We start from the raw sequence: 16,131 nt of genomic DNA, 5'->3' as shown, positions 1-16,131 counted from the left end.
AAGCAAACAAGGTGAAGTGATGTACCCAAAGTCACACAGTGAGGAAGTGTCTGGGGCCAGATTTGAACTCAGGAAGAGAAGTCTGTCCACTGCACCACCTAGCTGCCACTGAAACTGGTGATAGCCATAGAAAGAGAAGGCTCTGGGAATACCTATGGTGGGGGAGGTGAGGCAAATGGAATTGCAGCCAAGAACCTGAGACTTCCATTATGACTGGGGTTGAGAATAGATATATGAGGAAGGACTGGAAGTTGATACAAGCCAAAATGTGAGACCCTGAAGAATTCACATTTCTTTCCTTGGAGGGGACCTGTGCAGGGTGTTGTGCCAGACCACCATGGATCCCAGACTAATCACCAGGAAAGCTGTTGGTGGCTTCCCTAGTCATTTTGCCTATGGCCCGCAAAGCACTACATTATTTTTTTAAATGCAATTTATTTATTTAACATATTTGGTTTTCAGCATTGATTTTCACAACAGTTTGAATTACAAATTTTCTCCCCATTTCTGCCCTCCCCCCCCACTCCCAGATGGCGTATATTCTGGTTGCCCTGTTCCCCAGTCAGCCCTCCCCTCTATCACCCCCCTCCCCTCTCATCCCCTTTTCCCTTCCTTTCTTGTAGGGCAAGATAAATTTCTACGCCCCCATTGCCTGTGTATCTTATTTTTTAGTTGCATACAAAAAGTTTTTTTGTTTTTTGAACATCTGATTTTAAAACTTTGAGTTCCAAATTCCCTTCCCTCTTCCCTTCCCACCCACCCTCCCTAAGAAGTTGAGCAATTCAACCTAGGCCACACATGTATTATTATGTATAACCCTTCCACAATACTCATGTTGTGAAAGGCTAACTACATTTTGCTCCTTCCCAACCCATCCCGCTTTATTGAATTTTCTCCCTTGACCCTGTCCCCTTTCCAAAGTGTTTGTTTTGATTACCTCCACCCCCATCTGCCCTCCACTCCATCATCCCCCCCCCCCCCGCCTTTTATTTTTTTTTTTATCTTCCTCCCTCTTCTTTCCTGTGGGGTAAGATACCCAACTGAGTGTGTATGGTATTCCCCCTCAGGCCAAATCTGATGAGAGCAAGGTTCCCTCATTCCCCCCTCACCTGCCCTCTCCCCTCCTCCCATAGAACTGCTTCCTCTTGCCACCTTTATGCGAGATAATCCACCCCATTCTATCTCTCCCTATCTCCCTCTCTCAGTACGTTACTCTCTCATCCCTTAATTTCATTTTATTTCTTTTAGATATCTTCCCTTCATCCTCAACTCACCCTGTGTCTGCTCTCTCTCTTTTACATATATATATATATATACACATACATACACATACATACATATACACATAGATACATACATACATACACATTCACTTATATATATACTTAAACATATATATATATGCATATATATATATGCATATTCCCTTCAACTACCCTAATACTGAGGTCTCATGAATCATACTCATCATCTTTCCATGTAGGAATGTAAACAAAACAGTTCAACTTTAGTAAGTCCCTTGCAATTTCCGTTTCTTGATTACCTTTTCATGCTTCTCTTGATTCTTGTGTTTGAAAGTCAAATTTTCTATTCAGTTCTGGTCTTTTCACTGAGAAAGCTTGAAAGTCCTCTATTTTATTGAAAATCCATATTTTGCCTTGGAACATGATACTCAGTTTTGCTGGGTAGGTGATTCTAGGTTTTAATCCTAGCTCCATTGACCTCCGGAATATCGCATTCCAAGCCCTTCGATCTCTTAATGTAGAAGCTGCCAGATCTTGGGTTATTCTGATTGGGTTTCCACAATACTCAAATTGTTTCTTTCTGGCTGCTTGCAGTATTTTCTCCTTGATCTGGGAGCTCTGGAATTTGGCAACAATATTCCTAGGAGATTTCTTTTTGGGATCTATTTGCGGAAGCGATCGATGGATTCTTTCAATTTCTATTTTGCCCTGTGGCTCTAGAATATCAGGGCAGTTCTCCTTGATAATTTCCTGAAAGATGGTATCTAGGCTCTTTTTTTGATCATGGCTTTCAGGTAGTCCAATAATTTTTAAATTATCTCTCCTGGATCTATTTTCCAGGTCAGTGGTTTTTCCAAGGAGATATTTCACATTGTCTTCCATTTTTTCATTCCTTTGGTTCTGTTTTATAATATCCTGATTTCTCATAAAGTCACTAGCTTCCACTTGCTCCAATCTAATTTTTAAAGTAGTATTTTCTTCAGTGGTCTTTTGGACCTCCTTTTCCATTTGGCTAATTCTGCCTTTCAAGGAATTCTTCTCCTCATTGGCTTTTTGGAGCTCTTTTGCCATTTGAGTTAGTCTATTTTTTAAGGTGTTGTTTTCTTCAGTGTATTTTTCAGTATTTTTTTGGGTCTCCTTTAGCAAGTCATTGACTTGTTTTTCATGGTTTTCTCGCATCCTTCTTATTTCTCTTCCCAATTTTTCCTCTACTTCTCTAACTTGCTTTTCCAAATCCTTTTTGAGTTCTTCTATGGTCTGGGGCCAGTTCATGTTTTTCTGGAGGCTTTGGTTGTAGGCTCTATGACTTTGTTGTCTTCTTTAGGCTGTATGTTTTGGTCTTCTTTGTCACCAAAGAAAGAATCCAAAGTCTGAGACTGAATCTGGGCGCGTTTTCCCTGCCTGGCCATATTCCCAACCAACTAACTTGACCCTTGAGTTTTTCAGTGGGGTATGACTGCTTGTAGATTACAGAGTTCTATGTTCTACGTTTGGGGGGGAGGTGCCAGCTCTGTCAGAGCCGCACTCCTCCTTCCCCAAGGACCCCCAGTCCAGACTGGGCTCAGATCTTCGGCAGGCTGTGCACCCCTGCTGTGATCCGCCACTTAATTCCTCCCACCAGGTGGGCCTGGAGCCGGAAGTAACAACAGCTGTAGCTGCCCCACCTCCACTGCCCCCGGGGCTGGAAGCCGAACCGCGAACTCCTTCCACTCCTGCAGCTTTTCCCACTAACCTTCTCCGCAGTCTTTGGTGTTTGTGGGTCGAGGGGTCTGGTAACTGCCGCAGCTCACATATTCAGGGCGCTAGGGCCCCCTCCGGCCGACTTCTGCTCTGGATCGTCCACGCCGCTCAGGCTGGGCTCTGCTCCACTCCGTTCCCAGCTCCCAGCTCCCAGCTCCCAGCTCCGTGTGGAATAGAGCTCACCCAGAGACCATCCGGGCTGTCCTGGGCTGGAGCCCTGCTTCCCTCTGCTGTTCTGTGGGTTCTGCCGTTCTAGAATTGGTTCAGAGCCATTTTTATAGGTTTTTGGAGGGACTTGGGTACGGAGCTCACTCTAGTCCGTGCTTACCAGCCGCCATCTTCCAAAGCACTACATTATGGTTTCGGACATTTAGGGCAAGAAAGGACACTTGAATTAGTTAGAAATAGATTTTCTTCTGGTCTCAAATGGCAGTGGATATTTGTGTCCAAGTTGTGCTTGATGTGTTCAAAGGAAGGTGAGGCCAATTGCTGCTGCATACTAGTAAGGTGATTATTAAGAACATGAGCCATATCTTTGGTGTGGGGTATAGGGTGTGTTCAGGACAGACTAGTACCTCCTGTGTGAGGAGTGATGAGTCCTTTTCAGGGCTACTTTCCAGCTTTGGTGTTAACCTAATTCACCCAACTCTCACTTGTGGCTCCAAGAAGCTGTAGCATGTTCAGCAACCACACCCTGGTAAACCAACTTAGCAGATGGGTTAAACCAAATTGGGGGTAACTGAGGGGTCTCAAACCCTTCAGTAAGTTAGTGTGTATGTATGCGTGTGTGTGTGTGTGTGAGAGAGAGAGAGAGAGAGAGAGAGAGAGAGAGAGAAAGAGAGAGAGAGAGTACCCCAAACATGGGAAGACTTCTCCTGGTAGAATGGGTGGGTAAGAATGATTTCTTCCAATGACCATGCAGCTGACTTATGCAGGCACGGTGGAGTGCTAAGAGCTTGGTTATACATCAAAGACACCAAGGTCATCCACTGCATCCTGGGACATCACCAGTCCTCTTGACTTTGTATTGCCTCTGGACTTTGATAATTCTGGGAATGAGAGTGAGGCTGATGACTTAGCCACAACTCTGCCTCACCCATATAATTTTACCAGTTTTACCTATCTCAAAGTTGTGTGGTGACAGGCAAATGATGAAGCAGCAAGTGCAGATCCACTGGGAGCTTTGGACACAGTCCTGCACACAGCCAGCCCAGGCCATAGGGTCATCGTCTCATTGGAAGCAGCAGTGGGATTCGGCAGGCCCCTGCATGTCTGAACAACTTTTTTAAGGGCCTCATTGCTCACCTCCTGGTGCGAGGAAGGGGCTAGAAAAGGTGCCCTCAAAACTGTCTGCTTACCCAACAAGGGCCTGCTTACCATGGCAGGATGGGATTCCCCGCGAGGTCAAAACACAAAAAAATGTATAAAAACTTGCAAAGATGATTATAGTCACCATCATCAGTAAATGGAATGTGCTCAGGTCTACAGACAACACAAAAATACAGTAGAAATGAAAGACAAACAGCTCTTGTTAAAGAACTCAGCAGGTATTGCATCCAAATAGCCCTGAGTGAAACAAGGCTGGCAAATGATGGCTAGCTTACCAAAATTGGAGCTGGATAAGTCTTTTTCTGGAGTGGCCACAGTGAAGAGGAGCACTGTGAAGGTGGTGTAGGTTTTGCAGTCAAAACTAACCTAGAAAATAAGCTTATATGCCTACCAAAAGGAATGATTGACAGGTTCATGACAATGTGATTGCCACTTGCAGGAAAACATCACACTACCATCATCAGTGCCTATGCCCCCACCACGATGAACCCTGATGAAGTCAAAGAAAAATTTTATGAAGATGTGGAGACCTTTATCATCAATGTGCCAAAAGAAGACAAGCTTATAATTCCAGGAGACTTTAATGCTAGAGTAGGCTCAGCCTACCAGACATGGCAGGAAGTCCTTGGGAGGAATGGAGTCAGAAACAGCAACAGCAACAGTCATTTACTGCTTGTGCATCTCATCACCTTCTCATTAACAACATTGTCTTTCATTTACCTAAATGTAATAAAATTGCATGGATGCACTCTTGCAGCAAACAATGGTGTTTAATAGACCAAGGGTGGGGAACCTGTGGTCTTAGGCCACATGTGGCCCTCTAGGTCCTTGGGTGCAGCCTTTTGACTGAGTAAATTTTACAGAACAAATCCTTTTGTTATTATTATTCTTGGGATCAATATCAACAAACATTTATTAAATATCTACTATGTGCCAGGCACTGTATCCCTGGGCATTGGAGGGATACAAAGAGGCAAAATACAGAATCTGTCCCCAAGGAGCTTACAATCTAATAGGAGAGACATGGGAACAAATATGTACAAAACAAGCCATGTACAGGACAAACAGAAAATAATTGTATAAAAGACATCCTCTTTTTTTTTTGAAAAATTTGTCATTTGTATTTAATATTTTAGTTTTCAACATTGATTTCCACAGGATTTTGAGTTACACATTTTCTCCCCATTTCTACTCTCCCCCCATTCCAAGATGGCATATATTCTGATTGCCTCGTTCCCCACTCAGCCCTCCCTTCTTTCACCCCACTCCCCCCCCCATCCCCTTTCCCCTTACTTTCTTGTAGGGCAGGATAGATTTCTATGCCCCATTCCCTATATATCATGTTTCCCAGCTGCATGCAAAAAACAACTTTTTTTTTCTTTAAGCATCTGCTTTTAAAACTTTGAATTCCAAATTCTCTCCCCTCTTCCTTTCCCACCCACCCTCCCTAGGAGGGCAAGCAATTCAACATACATCACACATGTATCATTATGTAAAACACTTCCACAATGCTCATGATGTGAAAGACTAACTGTATTTCCTTCCATCCTATCCTGTCCCCCTTTATTCACTTTCCTCCCTTGACCCTGTCCCTTTTCAAAAGTGTTTGCTTTTGATTACCTCCTTCCCCTATCTGCCCTCCCTTCTATCATCCACCCCTTTTTTATCCCCTTCCCCTTACTAACATGTGGAGTAAGATGCCCAATTGAATGTGTATGTTATTCCCTCCTTAAGTTGAATCAAATGAGAGCAAGATTCACTCATTCCCTTTCACCTGCCCCCTCTTCCCTTCCAACAGAACTGCTTTTTCTTGCCACTTTTATGTGAGATAATTTACCCCATTCTAACTCTCCCTTTCTCCCTCTCAATATATTGCTCTCACCCCTTAAATTTATTTCATTTTTTTAGATATCATCCCTTCATATTCAATTCATCCTGTTCCCTCTATTTATATTCTCTTCAACTCCCCTGATACTGAGAAAGGTCTTATGAATTACACACATTATCTTTTCATGTAAGAATGTAAACATAACAGTTCAACTTTAGTAAGTCCCTTATGAATTCTCTTTCTGGTTTACCTTTTCATACTTCTCTTGATTCTTGTATTTGAAAATCAGATTTTCTATTCAGCTCTGGTCTTTCCATTGAGAAAGCTTGAAAGTCCTCTATTTTATTTAAAATCCATATTTTGCCTTGGAACATTATACTCAGTTTTGCTGGGTAGGTGATTCTTGGTTTTAATCCTAGCTCCTTTGACCTCTGGAATATCATATTCCAAGCCCTTCTATCCCTTAATGTAGAAGCTGCTAGATCTTATGTTATTCTGATTGTGTTTCCACAATATTCAAATTGTTTCTTTCTGGCTGCTTGCTGTATTTTCTCCTTGACCTGGAAACTCTGGAATTTGGCTACAATATTCCTAGGAGTTTTCTTTTTGGGATCTTTTTCAAGAGGTGATCTGTGGATTCTTTCAATTTCTCTTTTACCCTCTGGTTCTAGAATATCAGGGCAGTTTTCCTTGATAATTTCTTGAAAGATGATGTCTAGGCTCCTTTTTTTGATCATGGCTTTCAGGTAGTCCAATGATTTTAAAATTATCTCTCCTGGATCTATTCTCCAGGTCAGTGGTTTTTCCAGTGAGATATTTCACATTATCTTCCATTTTTTCATTCCTTTGGTACTGTTTTAAAATATCTTGATTTCTCATAAAGTCACTAGCTTTCACTTGCTCCAATCTAATTTTTAAGGTGGTATTTTCTTCAGTGGTCTTTTGGACCTCCTTTTGCATTTGGCTAATTCTGCCTTTCAAGGCATTCTTTTCCTCATTGGCTTTTTGGAGCTCTTTTGCCATTTGAGTTAGTCTATTCTTTAAGGTGTTATTTTCTTCAGTATTTTTTTGGGACTCCTTTAGCAAGTCATTGACTTGTTTTTCATGGTTTTCGTGCATCACTCTCATTTCTCTTCCCAATTTTTCCTCTACTTCTCTAACTTGCTTTTCCACATCCTTTTTGAGCACTTCCATGGCCTGAGACCAATTCATATTTTTCTTGGGGGCTTTTGATGTAGGCTCTCTGACTTTGTTGACTTCTGCTGGCTGTATGTTTTGATTTTCTTTGTCACCAAAAAAGGAATCTAGAGTTTGAATTTGAGTCTGAGTTCATTTTCGCTGCCTGTTCATGTTCCCAGCCAACTACTTGACCCTTGAGCTTTATGTCAGGATATGACTGCTTGTAGAGTAGAGAGTACATTGTCCCAAGCTTTAGGGTCCAAGCACTGCTGTTTTCAGAGCTACTTCTACTCCACCATCACCCCAGGCTCTGTCACAGCAGCACTGCTCCTCCCCCAAGAACCTCCAACCAGGACCACAGTACAGATCCAAGCAGGGCACAACAAGAGAATCTGCCTTTGTGCCCACAAAGCGCTCCTTGCACTCCTGCTCTGATCTGCTGTTAGATTCCTCCCACCATGTGAGCCAGGGACTCAGGAAGCAGCTGACGCTGGGGCTCTGGAAGTAGCCTCAGGAGCTTCCTGCTGCTGCCACCACCACTGCTGCACCACCTCCAGCACCCCCAGGGCTGGTGGCTGGACAGCTCTGAACTCAATCCTGCAGTTTCCCACTAACCTTCTCTTTGGTATTTGTGGGTTGAGAAGTCTGGTAACTGCCACATCTCACTGATTCATGGCCCCAAGACCTGTTCTGGCTGGCTGACTTTGGGTCTGGTCTGTTGGGGCCCACACTGGGCTGCGCTCCGCTCCCACTATAGCACTATGCGATATACCTTTCCCGGTGACCATCCAGGCTCTCCTGGGCTGGAGACCTGTTTCCCTCTGTTATTTCATGGGTTCTGCAGCTCTACAATTTGTTCAGAGCCATTTTTTACAGGTGTTTGGAGGGATTTGGGGGAGAGCTTAAGTAAGTCTCTGCTTTCCAGCCACCATCTTCGACATCCTCTCTCTTGATCTTGTCAGTACTAAACTAAGGGCATTTCCATTCTCAATTTAGGTCTAATTTCAGGGACACTATAAGAACATTAATCTGTAACTTTTGTAGCACAACAGAGGCCTTAGTATTGTAAGCATCTCCAGGTGTGAGGTCACTTAGATGCTTCACTGAAACAGGACTGTTAGTAGCCTGGGGAGACAAGATCCATGGGCCTCTTGGCAGAGACCAGGCCACTGGGGACAAGTCAACCCTCCATCTAAGACATAGAGGCACCCAGATATTGGGAGGCAGTGGGGATCCCTGCCTCAGACAAGATTTGGGGGCACTTAGGAATTCTACAGAACATATGGATCCAAGGGGAAAATGTGCCAAGCATTGTGCCAACTCCCATGAGTAAAAAGAAAGTCATGCCTCTGAGGGAGCCAAAGACTTTTATTTTCTTTTTATTCCCAGCACTGAGCATAGTGCTTGGCTTAACAAATACTTGACTAACCAACATCCTGTACACATATCTGAATGTACAAAATGAGTACATCCACGATGTGTATTTTTTGAATAGACCTGTGAATTCCTCAGAGCAGGAAATGTGCTGAAGAACTTGGTCTACCAATGCAGATCACTGCCTGCTCTGCAAACTAATCCCCTGAAAGTTGCCTGGAGCCCTGGGTTCTGAAATGAGTTTCCCAAGTTCAAACAAGTCAGAGATGGAACTTGATCTGATGTCTCTAATCACTCTGCCATGTTGTCTTTGTTTTTTGGCAGAGCGATTGGGGCTAAGTGACTTGTCTAAGGTCACACAGCTGGTATATGTGTCAAGTGTCTGAGGCTAGATTTGAACTTAGGTCCTCCTGACTCCAGGGCCAGTGCTCTACTCACTGCGCCACCTAGCTGCCCCCCACCACATTGTCTTTGATAACACAGAGTACTGAGCTCTGAATGGCCAACTTTTTCCTTGAAAATATTCCATGGCCCACCTGTGTCTTCACTGGGTGTCATCCATCCTTGGCATGATCTCTTTCAGCTTCCTCTTTCCTATCTTCCTGGAAGCCTCAGGTCACACATCCCACCCTCCCTTCTGTGGAAAGGCTTTCCTGGTCTTTCAGGGGCTGGTGACTCAGATGACCTTTACCTCTGCTCCATACCTTTTATGGACCTAACTAGTTTCAGGTTGTCTCTCCTATTACATTGTATGATCCTTGAGGGCAGGGAGTGGGTTTGCTGTTCTACTTCCTGCACTTAGTGTAGTGCTAAATGCTGGATAAAGTCTCATGATCTAATTCATGGAAGGCACAGGGTATACCAAGACAAAACAAACAACAAAGTCTTCATTGTCCTGGTATATATAATATAGAAACAGATAAATCAAAGAAGATTTGAGGGAAAGAGGAGGCATCAGAAAACTTGTCCAAGTAGGTCAGCTGTGGAGCTGTACCTGAGGTAGTTAGGTGGTGCTTTGGATAGAGGTCTTGACCTGGAGTCAGGAAGATCCGAGTTCAAATCTGGCCTCAGATATTTACTGTGAACAAATCACTTAACCTGTCAGTTTTAGTTTCCTTAAGTGTAAAATGGGGAGCATAATGACACCTAGCTGAGCGTTTCATAAAGATCAAATGGCCTTTAGCACATGTCCCACGTCCCACTTATGCTTCAAATACATACCCTCCACCTGTTACCTTCTGATAATCCCAATCTTCCCTCAAAGGAGTTTAGGGAAAAGGAGAAAACCAAGTGACCTTTTCCTGATCAATAAATTTGATAAGCATACTATGTCTTTAACAAGATTACATGTATATGGCACTTTAAAATTGAGTGTTTTACACATATTATCTCAAGACATTGACAAAAAAGTTCAATGCATTAAGGCTAAGCACAAATCCCTACAGGCCCTTGAGAGCTCAGACCGTTCTTACCTACTCAAGCAGCCACTAAACCATTCTAATCTCACTTACTATATTACTGTCTCTCCTATATCTATCTTTCATGTTGGAAGCATGATATTCAAGAAGCTGTGTGCTCTGGCACACTGTATTTGGGCTACTGTATTTGTTTATTGATGGTCCCTTTACTTTTGAGACACATCTCTGCCACTCACTTCTGGCTCTCCCCTCCCCAATAAAGAGTAACAATTAAATATTGTCGAGGAAAATAAGTCAACACATTGGGTACTTGTGAAAGTATATGCTTCACCTTACCCAACCAATGGGCATCCCCTCAATTTCCAATTCTTTGTCACCGCAAAAAAGAGCTGCTATAAATATTTTTGTACATGTGGGTCCTTTCCCCTTTTTTACGCTCTTTGGGATACAGACCAAGCAGTGGTACTGCTAGATCTAGGCCTATGAAGTTTGATTGCCCTTTGGGTACAGTTCCAAATTGTTCTCCAGAAAGGTCTGATCAGTTTACACTGGTGATAATGCATTGGTGTTCCAATTTTCCCACACCTTCTCCAACATTTATCATTTTCCTTTCCTGTCATATTAGCCAGTCTGGCAGGTTTGAGGTAGTACTTCAGAGTTATTTTAACTTGCATTCCTCTCATCTCTCCAGTCAATAGTGATTTAGGGCATTTTTTCACACAACTTTAGATGGCTTTGATTTCTTCATCTGAAAACCACCTGTTCATATCCTTTGATCATTTATCAATTGAGAAATGGTTGAACATGTTGTGGTATATGGATGTAATGGAATACTATTGTGCTATAAGAAATGATGAACAGGCAAATTTCAGAAAAACCTGGAAAAGACTTAAGTAAACTGAAGCAAAATGAATTGAGCAGAACTAGAACATTGTATACAGGAACGGCTACATCATGTGATAATCAACTATGATTAATTTAGCCCTTCTCAGCAATAAAATGATGCAATACAATTCCAAAAGACTCATGATGGAAAATACTATCCACATCCAGAGAAAGAACTATGGAGTCTGAATGCAGATCAATGCATACTGTTTTCACTTTTTTTTGTTTTCCTTTTGTTCTATTTCTTCTTTTACAAAATGACTAATGTGGAAATGTTTTAAATGATTGCACATTTATAACCTACATCAAATTGCTTACTGTCTTATGCAGGCAGAAAATTTGGAACTCACAATTTTGCAAAAAAAAATGTTAAATTGTCTTTACATGTAATTGGGAAAAAATAAAATATTCAAAATGAAAAAAAAGTGCCTCATTTGCATCTCTAGTCAATGACCCCTGTACTAAGGAGAAATGGTTCACCATCATTAACTGAAAAGCTTTCCACATGCATTATATGTCCATGAAACCTTCCCAATATTAACTAAATTTATCAGAGTCTGTTCCAGAGAAAAATTTTGCTTTAATGATTATATTAATATGTTACTTTTTGTTCATCATGAATTCTATATTCTGATCTAGTGGGAATGTCTTTGTACTTTCCTAAGACTTCTTTCTGGGATGAATTCTTCTATGGAATGAAAGACCTGCATTCTGTGTGAAGGCCTTTTCACATTCATTGCATTCATAGGGTTTCTCTTCAGTATGAGTTCTCTTATGTCGAGTCAATGTTGTGATACATGGAAAGGCTTTCCCACATTTGAAAGGTTTCTCTCCAGTATGAATCCTGAAGTGTTGCATAAGATCTGACTTCTGGCGAAAGATCTTTCCACATTCACTGCATTTATATGGTTTCTCTCCAGTATGAATACTACCATGATGAGTAAGATCAGACTTTTGAGAACATGCCTTCCCACATACACTGCACTGATGAGGTTTTATTCCTGTATGAGTACTCTGGTGCTGCGTAAGATTAGAACTTGATCGTAATGTTTTCCCACATTCATTGCATTCATAGGGTTTCTCTCCAGTATGAGTTTTTTGATGTAGAGTTGGTGTTGTACATCTGGGAAAGGCTTTCCCACAATCATTGCATTTAAATGGTTTTTCTGCAGTATGAATCCTGCAATGACGAATAAGATCTGTCTTCTGGTAGAAGGCCTTTCCACAGTCACTGCATTCAAAAGGTTTTTCTCCAGTATGAATTCTGTGCTGTTGTGTAAGATTCATCTTATACTTGAAGGCCTTTCCACATTCACTGCATTCATAAGATTTGTTTTTACTCTGAATACTAGAGTGGTGATTAAGATCTGCCTTCTGACAGAATATCTTCTCACATTTAGTCAATTCATAACATTTTTTTCCTGGATCAGTTCCCTGGTGTAGAATAAGTTCATTATTCAGGAGGAAAGAATTCCTACTTTCATAAGGTTGCTCTTCAGCATGTATTTCTTATTTTTGAAGGGGTCAAAATCATAACTGAAAGCTTTCTGATATTTGATAACCTCAGAATATTTCTTTTTTGAACAGATTTGATTACATTGTCTTTGGTCTGACTCTATGGTGAAACCCCTTCTCTGGTTATCACCTTTATGGACATACATAACTATAGATACTCCCCATTGTGGCTCTGGGCTAGAGATTTGGCTGTATCTACTGTATTCAGAGCCTCTGACTCCACTGGCAGGCTCTGTTTGTATTACTTTTCCTTCTCTAGAATGTTTCTCTTATTGCTCTGCTCTTTCTTCAGCCTGCCACAACACTCCCAGGTTTTCCTCAACTTGGAGATGCATGGATCATCCCACAAGGAATTTTGCTGGGATAAGTTCTCCATTGAAATATCCATCTCAGGAGAGGACTCCTTGGTCTGAGGCCTGGCATTCCAATCTGAAAGAAAGAAAAAGTGGAAATACCACTTTTCCATGGATGAACAAGCTTTTGCCTACGCTTCAATTTCCCCAATGTTCTGGCTTTTATAAGCAATGTACATAGTTTTCATTTCAATAGAAATCAATTCTTATCTCTTTGAAATTTCTTTGCACTCACCATGTTTATCCTTTAATATAGCCCAATAAGAGTATATTAGGCGAATGGACCAAAATTGATACAGATGATGCACAGTTAATGGAAACATGGAAGGATGCTGGCTCCCCTAAACCAAAATCAATAATGTGGCTTGAAGTATTTTTTTTCTTTCATGGAAAATTCTTCATCTGAATCTCATACCTGGGAAAATCATGGGAATGTGATCATTGGGTCTAGGAAGGGGAAGTTATGTGTAGCTCCTGTACTGCAGAATTCCACTTTGCTTTCCAAAAAGATAAAAACCAGTTCAAAGTTTCACCCACAGTGGAACAACATTCCTGCATTCTGAAAGCACCACAAAATCTGATCATTTCTATCTATCCATGCCAAATGATTATGGTATAAAAGTTGACAATATCCAAATAAAAGGAAGGAGCTGGGAAGAAATTATCTCTAAGATCTATGGCTGGGAGAAGAGTTCATGACCAAAAAAGTCATTGAGAGGATCACAAATGTGCCCATTTTCAAAAGGCCCACAGATGGATTACCAGCTGAGTAGTGGGGTGTCATGTACTCATGTGCTTCCCCTTACTGCAGGTGAGAGATCACATCCAGGTTGGAATCTGCAAGGCCTAGTGAGGGGAAATGGCAAAGTGATGGACAGCTATGGTCACCTCACAGGCCCCTAAGGACAACTAGGAAGGTCCAGGGAGTCTGGGGGCACAGAGAAGCAAATTGAAAGTACCTGAAGGATAATCTGGTTTGTTTGCCTTGAAAGATACAGGAATCAGACAAAGGATGGAACTGGGTTGATAAAGAAAACTAATTCATTTGGTCAATTCAGTACTGAGGTATCTGGGAACTTTCCAGACTTCAAGTACTTGCACTGGGACTTTAGAAAGTTTCCCTAGCCTGAGGGAACAGAGAGCTGGGATTACACAATGAAGCAGCCAGTTTCCAGACATACAAAGCAAGAGTCCTTTGGCTTGGACCAGGGAGAGCACAAGAACTCTGTCTCTTGGCCTCCCTGGGATGAACAAATGCTTGGTTTTCTTTAGAAGCCAAAGCATCACTGCTGAACACTAGATCCAGCCCCAGCAGGATGAAGTAAACAATCCTTCAGGAGCAGATCCCAGAAGAGCCTCCTTACCCAGGCTGACCAGGTTCCTGTAGTTCTCCAGCATCACCTCCCAATAAATCTCCTTCTGGAAAGTGTCCAAGTAGCCCCACTCCTCCCAGGTGAAGTTCACAGCCACATCCTTGAAAGTCACTGATTCCTGAAACAACAAATAAATTTGTGCTTAGCCAGGGACCATACCCCAGATGGACGTGGGAAGGGAGGGAAAGGGGCCAGAATGAGAAAGGCTGCCTCTTACTATATTCAGTTTTCAGAGTGTTCAAAGTCAAATCTCTAGGAACATTGACTTCATACCTTGGGCTGTACTAGATTCTGAAAAATGTAACAAAAGAATAGTCATGGTCAAGTCAATGTTGTTGCTGTTTGTCCTTCCTTCTTGAAGAGGACCAAGACATCAGGAAGGTGATGCCATGACATGCAAGTGAACTGGATTTAAGTGAGGGCAGATTGTGCAAAGTTACCAGCCTCACTTTCTTCTCCTGAGTCATCTGGGTCCAGTGGCGAGACAGAGATTAGGATTTCTGGAGATGGTCCTGGGGAGACAAAGAAGGACAAAAACGGTTTCTGCCCCCAAAAAGCTCAAAGTCTAACAGCAGGAGACGACATTTACTTGACTACTGACAACAAGCTCTAGACAACTTTCCTCCCAACCATGTTGGGAAGGTCAGCATTCCTTATCCCTACTTTACAGATGAACAAATGGAAGCTACGAAAGGCTTTGTGGATTTTTCATGTTCACAGATAGGATCAGAGCTATGGCTCCCATCCCTGTACCCAGACCCCATCCAAAGCTATCTCCACCAGACCATGATGCTTCCTACTCAACAGCTCAGGTTTCCCTTTAGAAGTCTTCTCCCAAAGGCAGCAGAACCAAGAAATAGGTCTTTGTTAAGGGCTACATTCCAGGTACTGAGTTACATGTTGGGGATGCAGAGACAAAGCAAAAACAGTCCTGACTGGGGCCTGGAAAAAGCCGCCTGGAGGAGGCAGAGCTGGTTCTTGTTTTAAAGTACACAGGGCCTTTTCACTCACTGAAATTCCAGTTAGGCCTTTGAATGGAGTCAAGAAACTTGGCCCTTTATGTAGGCATTAAGACAATTCCTCCTCAGTATGAGGCTAGATTCGCTAGTCACGCTACCTGAACATCTCTCTCCTTTTGAATTTTTGCCTAACCAGCATTTTCAAAAAAGTGTTCATAAATGTGCTTTTGCTGATACAGATTTCAGTGCCCTGGACAACTTTTCAAGATAGGAATTAACGGAAAGTGCTTGGCTTGAAATTTAGTGTGAACTTCAAACACAAAAATTAGGAGACATAGTTGAAACACCTGTTGTACTGAAGATGCCCAGAGAAGGGAACTCAGGAAAAACCCGTCTGGAGAGTGAGGACTCTAGAGCTTAAATGAGGTAGTTTTAATTTAAAAAAGAAAAAGTAAAATGACTTTGGCAGGTGAGGAGAGGATGAACTGGTGTGGGGAGAAGCTGGAGGCCGGGAGACCAAAGAGCAGGCTCTGGTAAGAGTCCAGTGTGAGGTGACCAGGGCCTGCATTAAGCGACGGCTGGGTCACTGGACACAGGACAAGTGCAGGCAAGAGATTGTGTAGAAAATGAAATCATTCAAGTAGAGCAAGAGATTTCATATGTGGGCTGAGAGAGACAGGGAGCATACAAAGGGAACAGTGAAGTGGATTCAGGAATGGAGCTCATGGCATGGGATGAGACCCCCAAGTGAGAGAATCTGGAGAGAGAAGAGAGGCGGTCCAGGCCAGAGCCTTGGAGAAGCCTCTCAGACAGAGGCATGCCATGGATGCTGACCCAGCAAAGGAGACAGAGAAGGGAGGAGTGGTCAGACAGGTAGGAGGAGGGGACTAAGAGGGAGCAGGGTCAGGAAATTGTCAGAGAAGAGAGGATGACG

The 16,131-nt window shown here is 42.5% G+C and overlaps 1 protein-coding gene across 1 annotated transcript; it reads right to left on the bottom strand.

Annotated features, from left to right (window-relative positions):
• Positions 1-11,588: 11,588 nt before the first annotated feature.
• Positions 11,589-14,504, bottom strand: LOC118833486 (zinc finger protein 3-like). The gene is made up of 3 exons (XM_036740844.1): positions 14,456-14,504; positions 14,230-14,356; positions 11,589-12,941 (listed from the first exon to the last, which is right to left on the bottom strand). The coding sequence occupies exon 3, from the start codon at positions 12,282-12,284 to the stop codon at positions 11,658-11,660; it is 627 nt and encodes a 208-aa protein (XP_036596739.1). The 5' UTR covers positions 12,285-12,941; positions 14,230-14,356; positions 14,456-14,504; the 3' UTR covers positions 11,589-11,657.
• Positions 14,505-16,131: the final 1,627 nt, after the last annotated feature.

The sequence above is a fragment of the Trichosurus vulpecula genome, chromosome 1 (genome assembly GCF_011100635.1).
Source record: "Trichosurus vulpecula isolate mTriVul1 chromosome 1, mTriVul1.pri, whole genome shotgun sequence".
In the NCBI taxonomy this organism is placed as follows: Eukaryota; Metazoa; Chordata; class Mammalia; order Diprotodontia; family Phalangeridae; genus Trichosurus; species Trichosurus vulpecula.
This window is presented reverse-complemented; position numbering and strand designations above follow the sequence as displayed.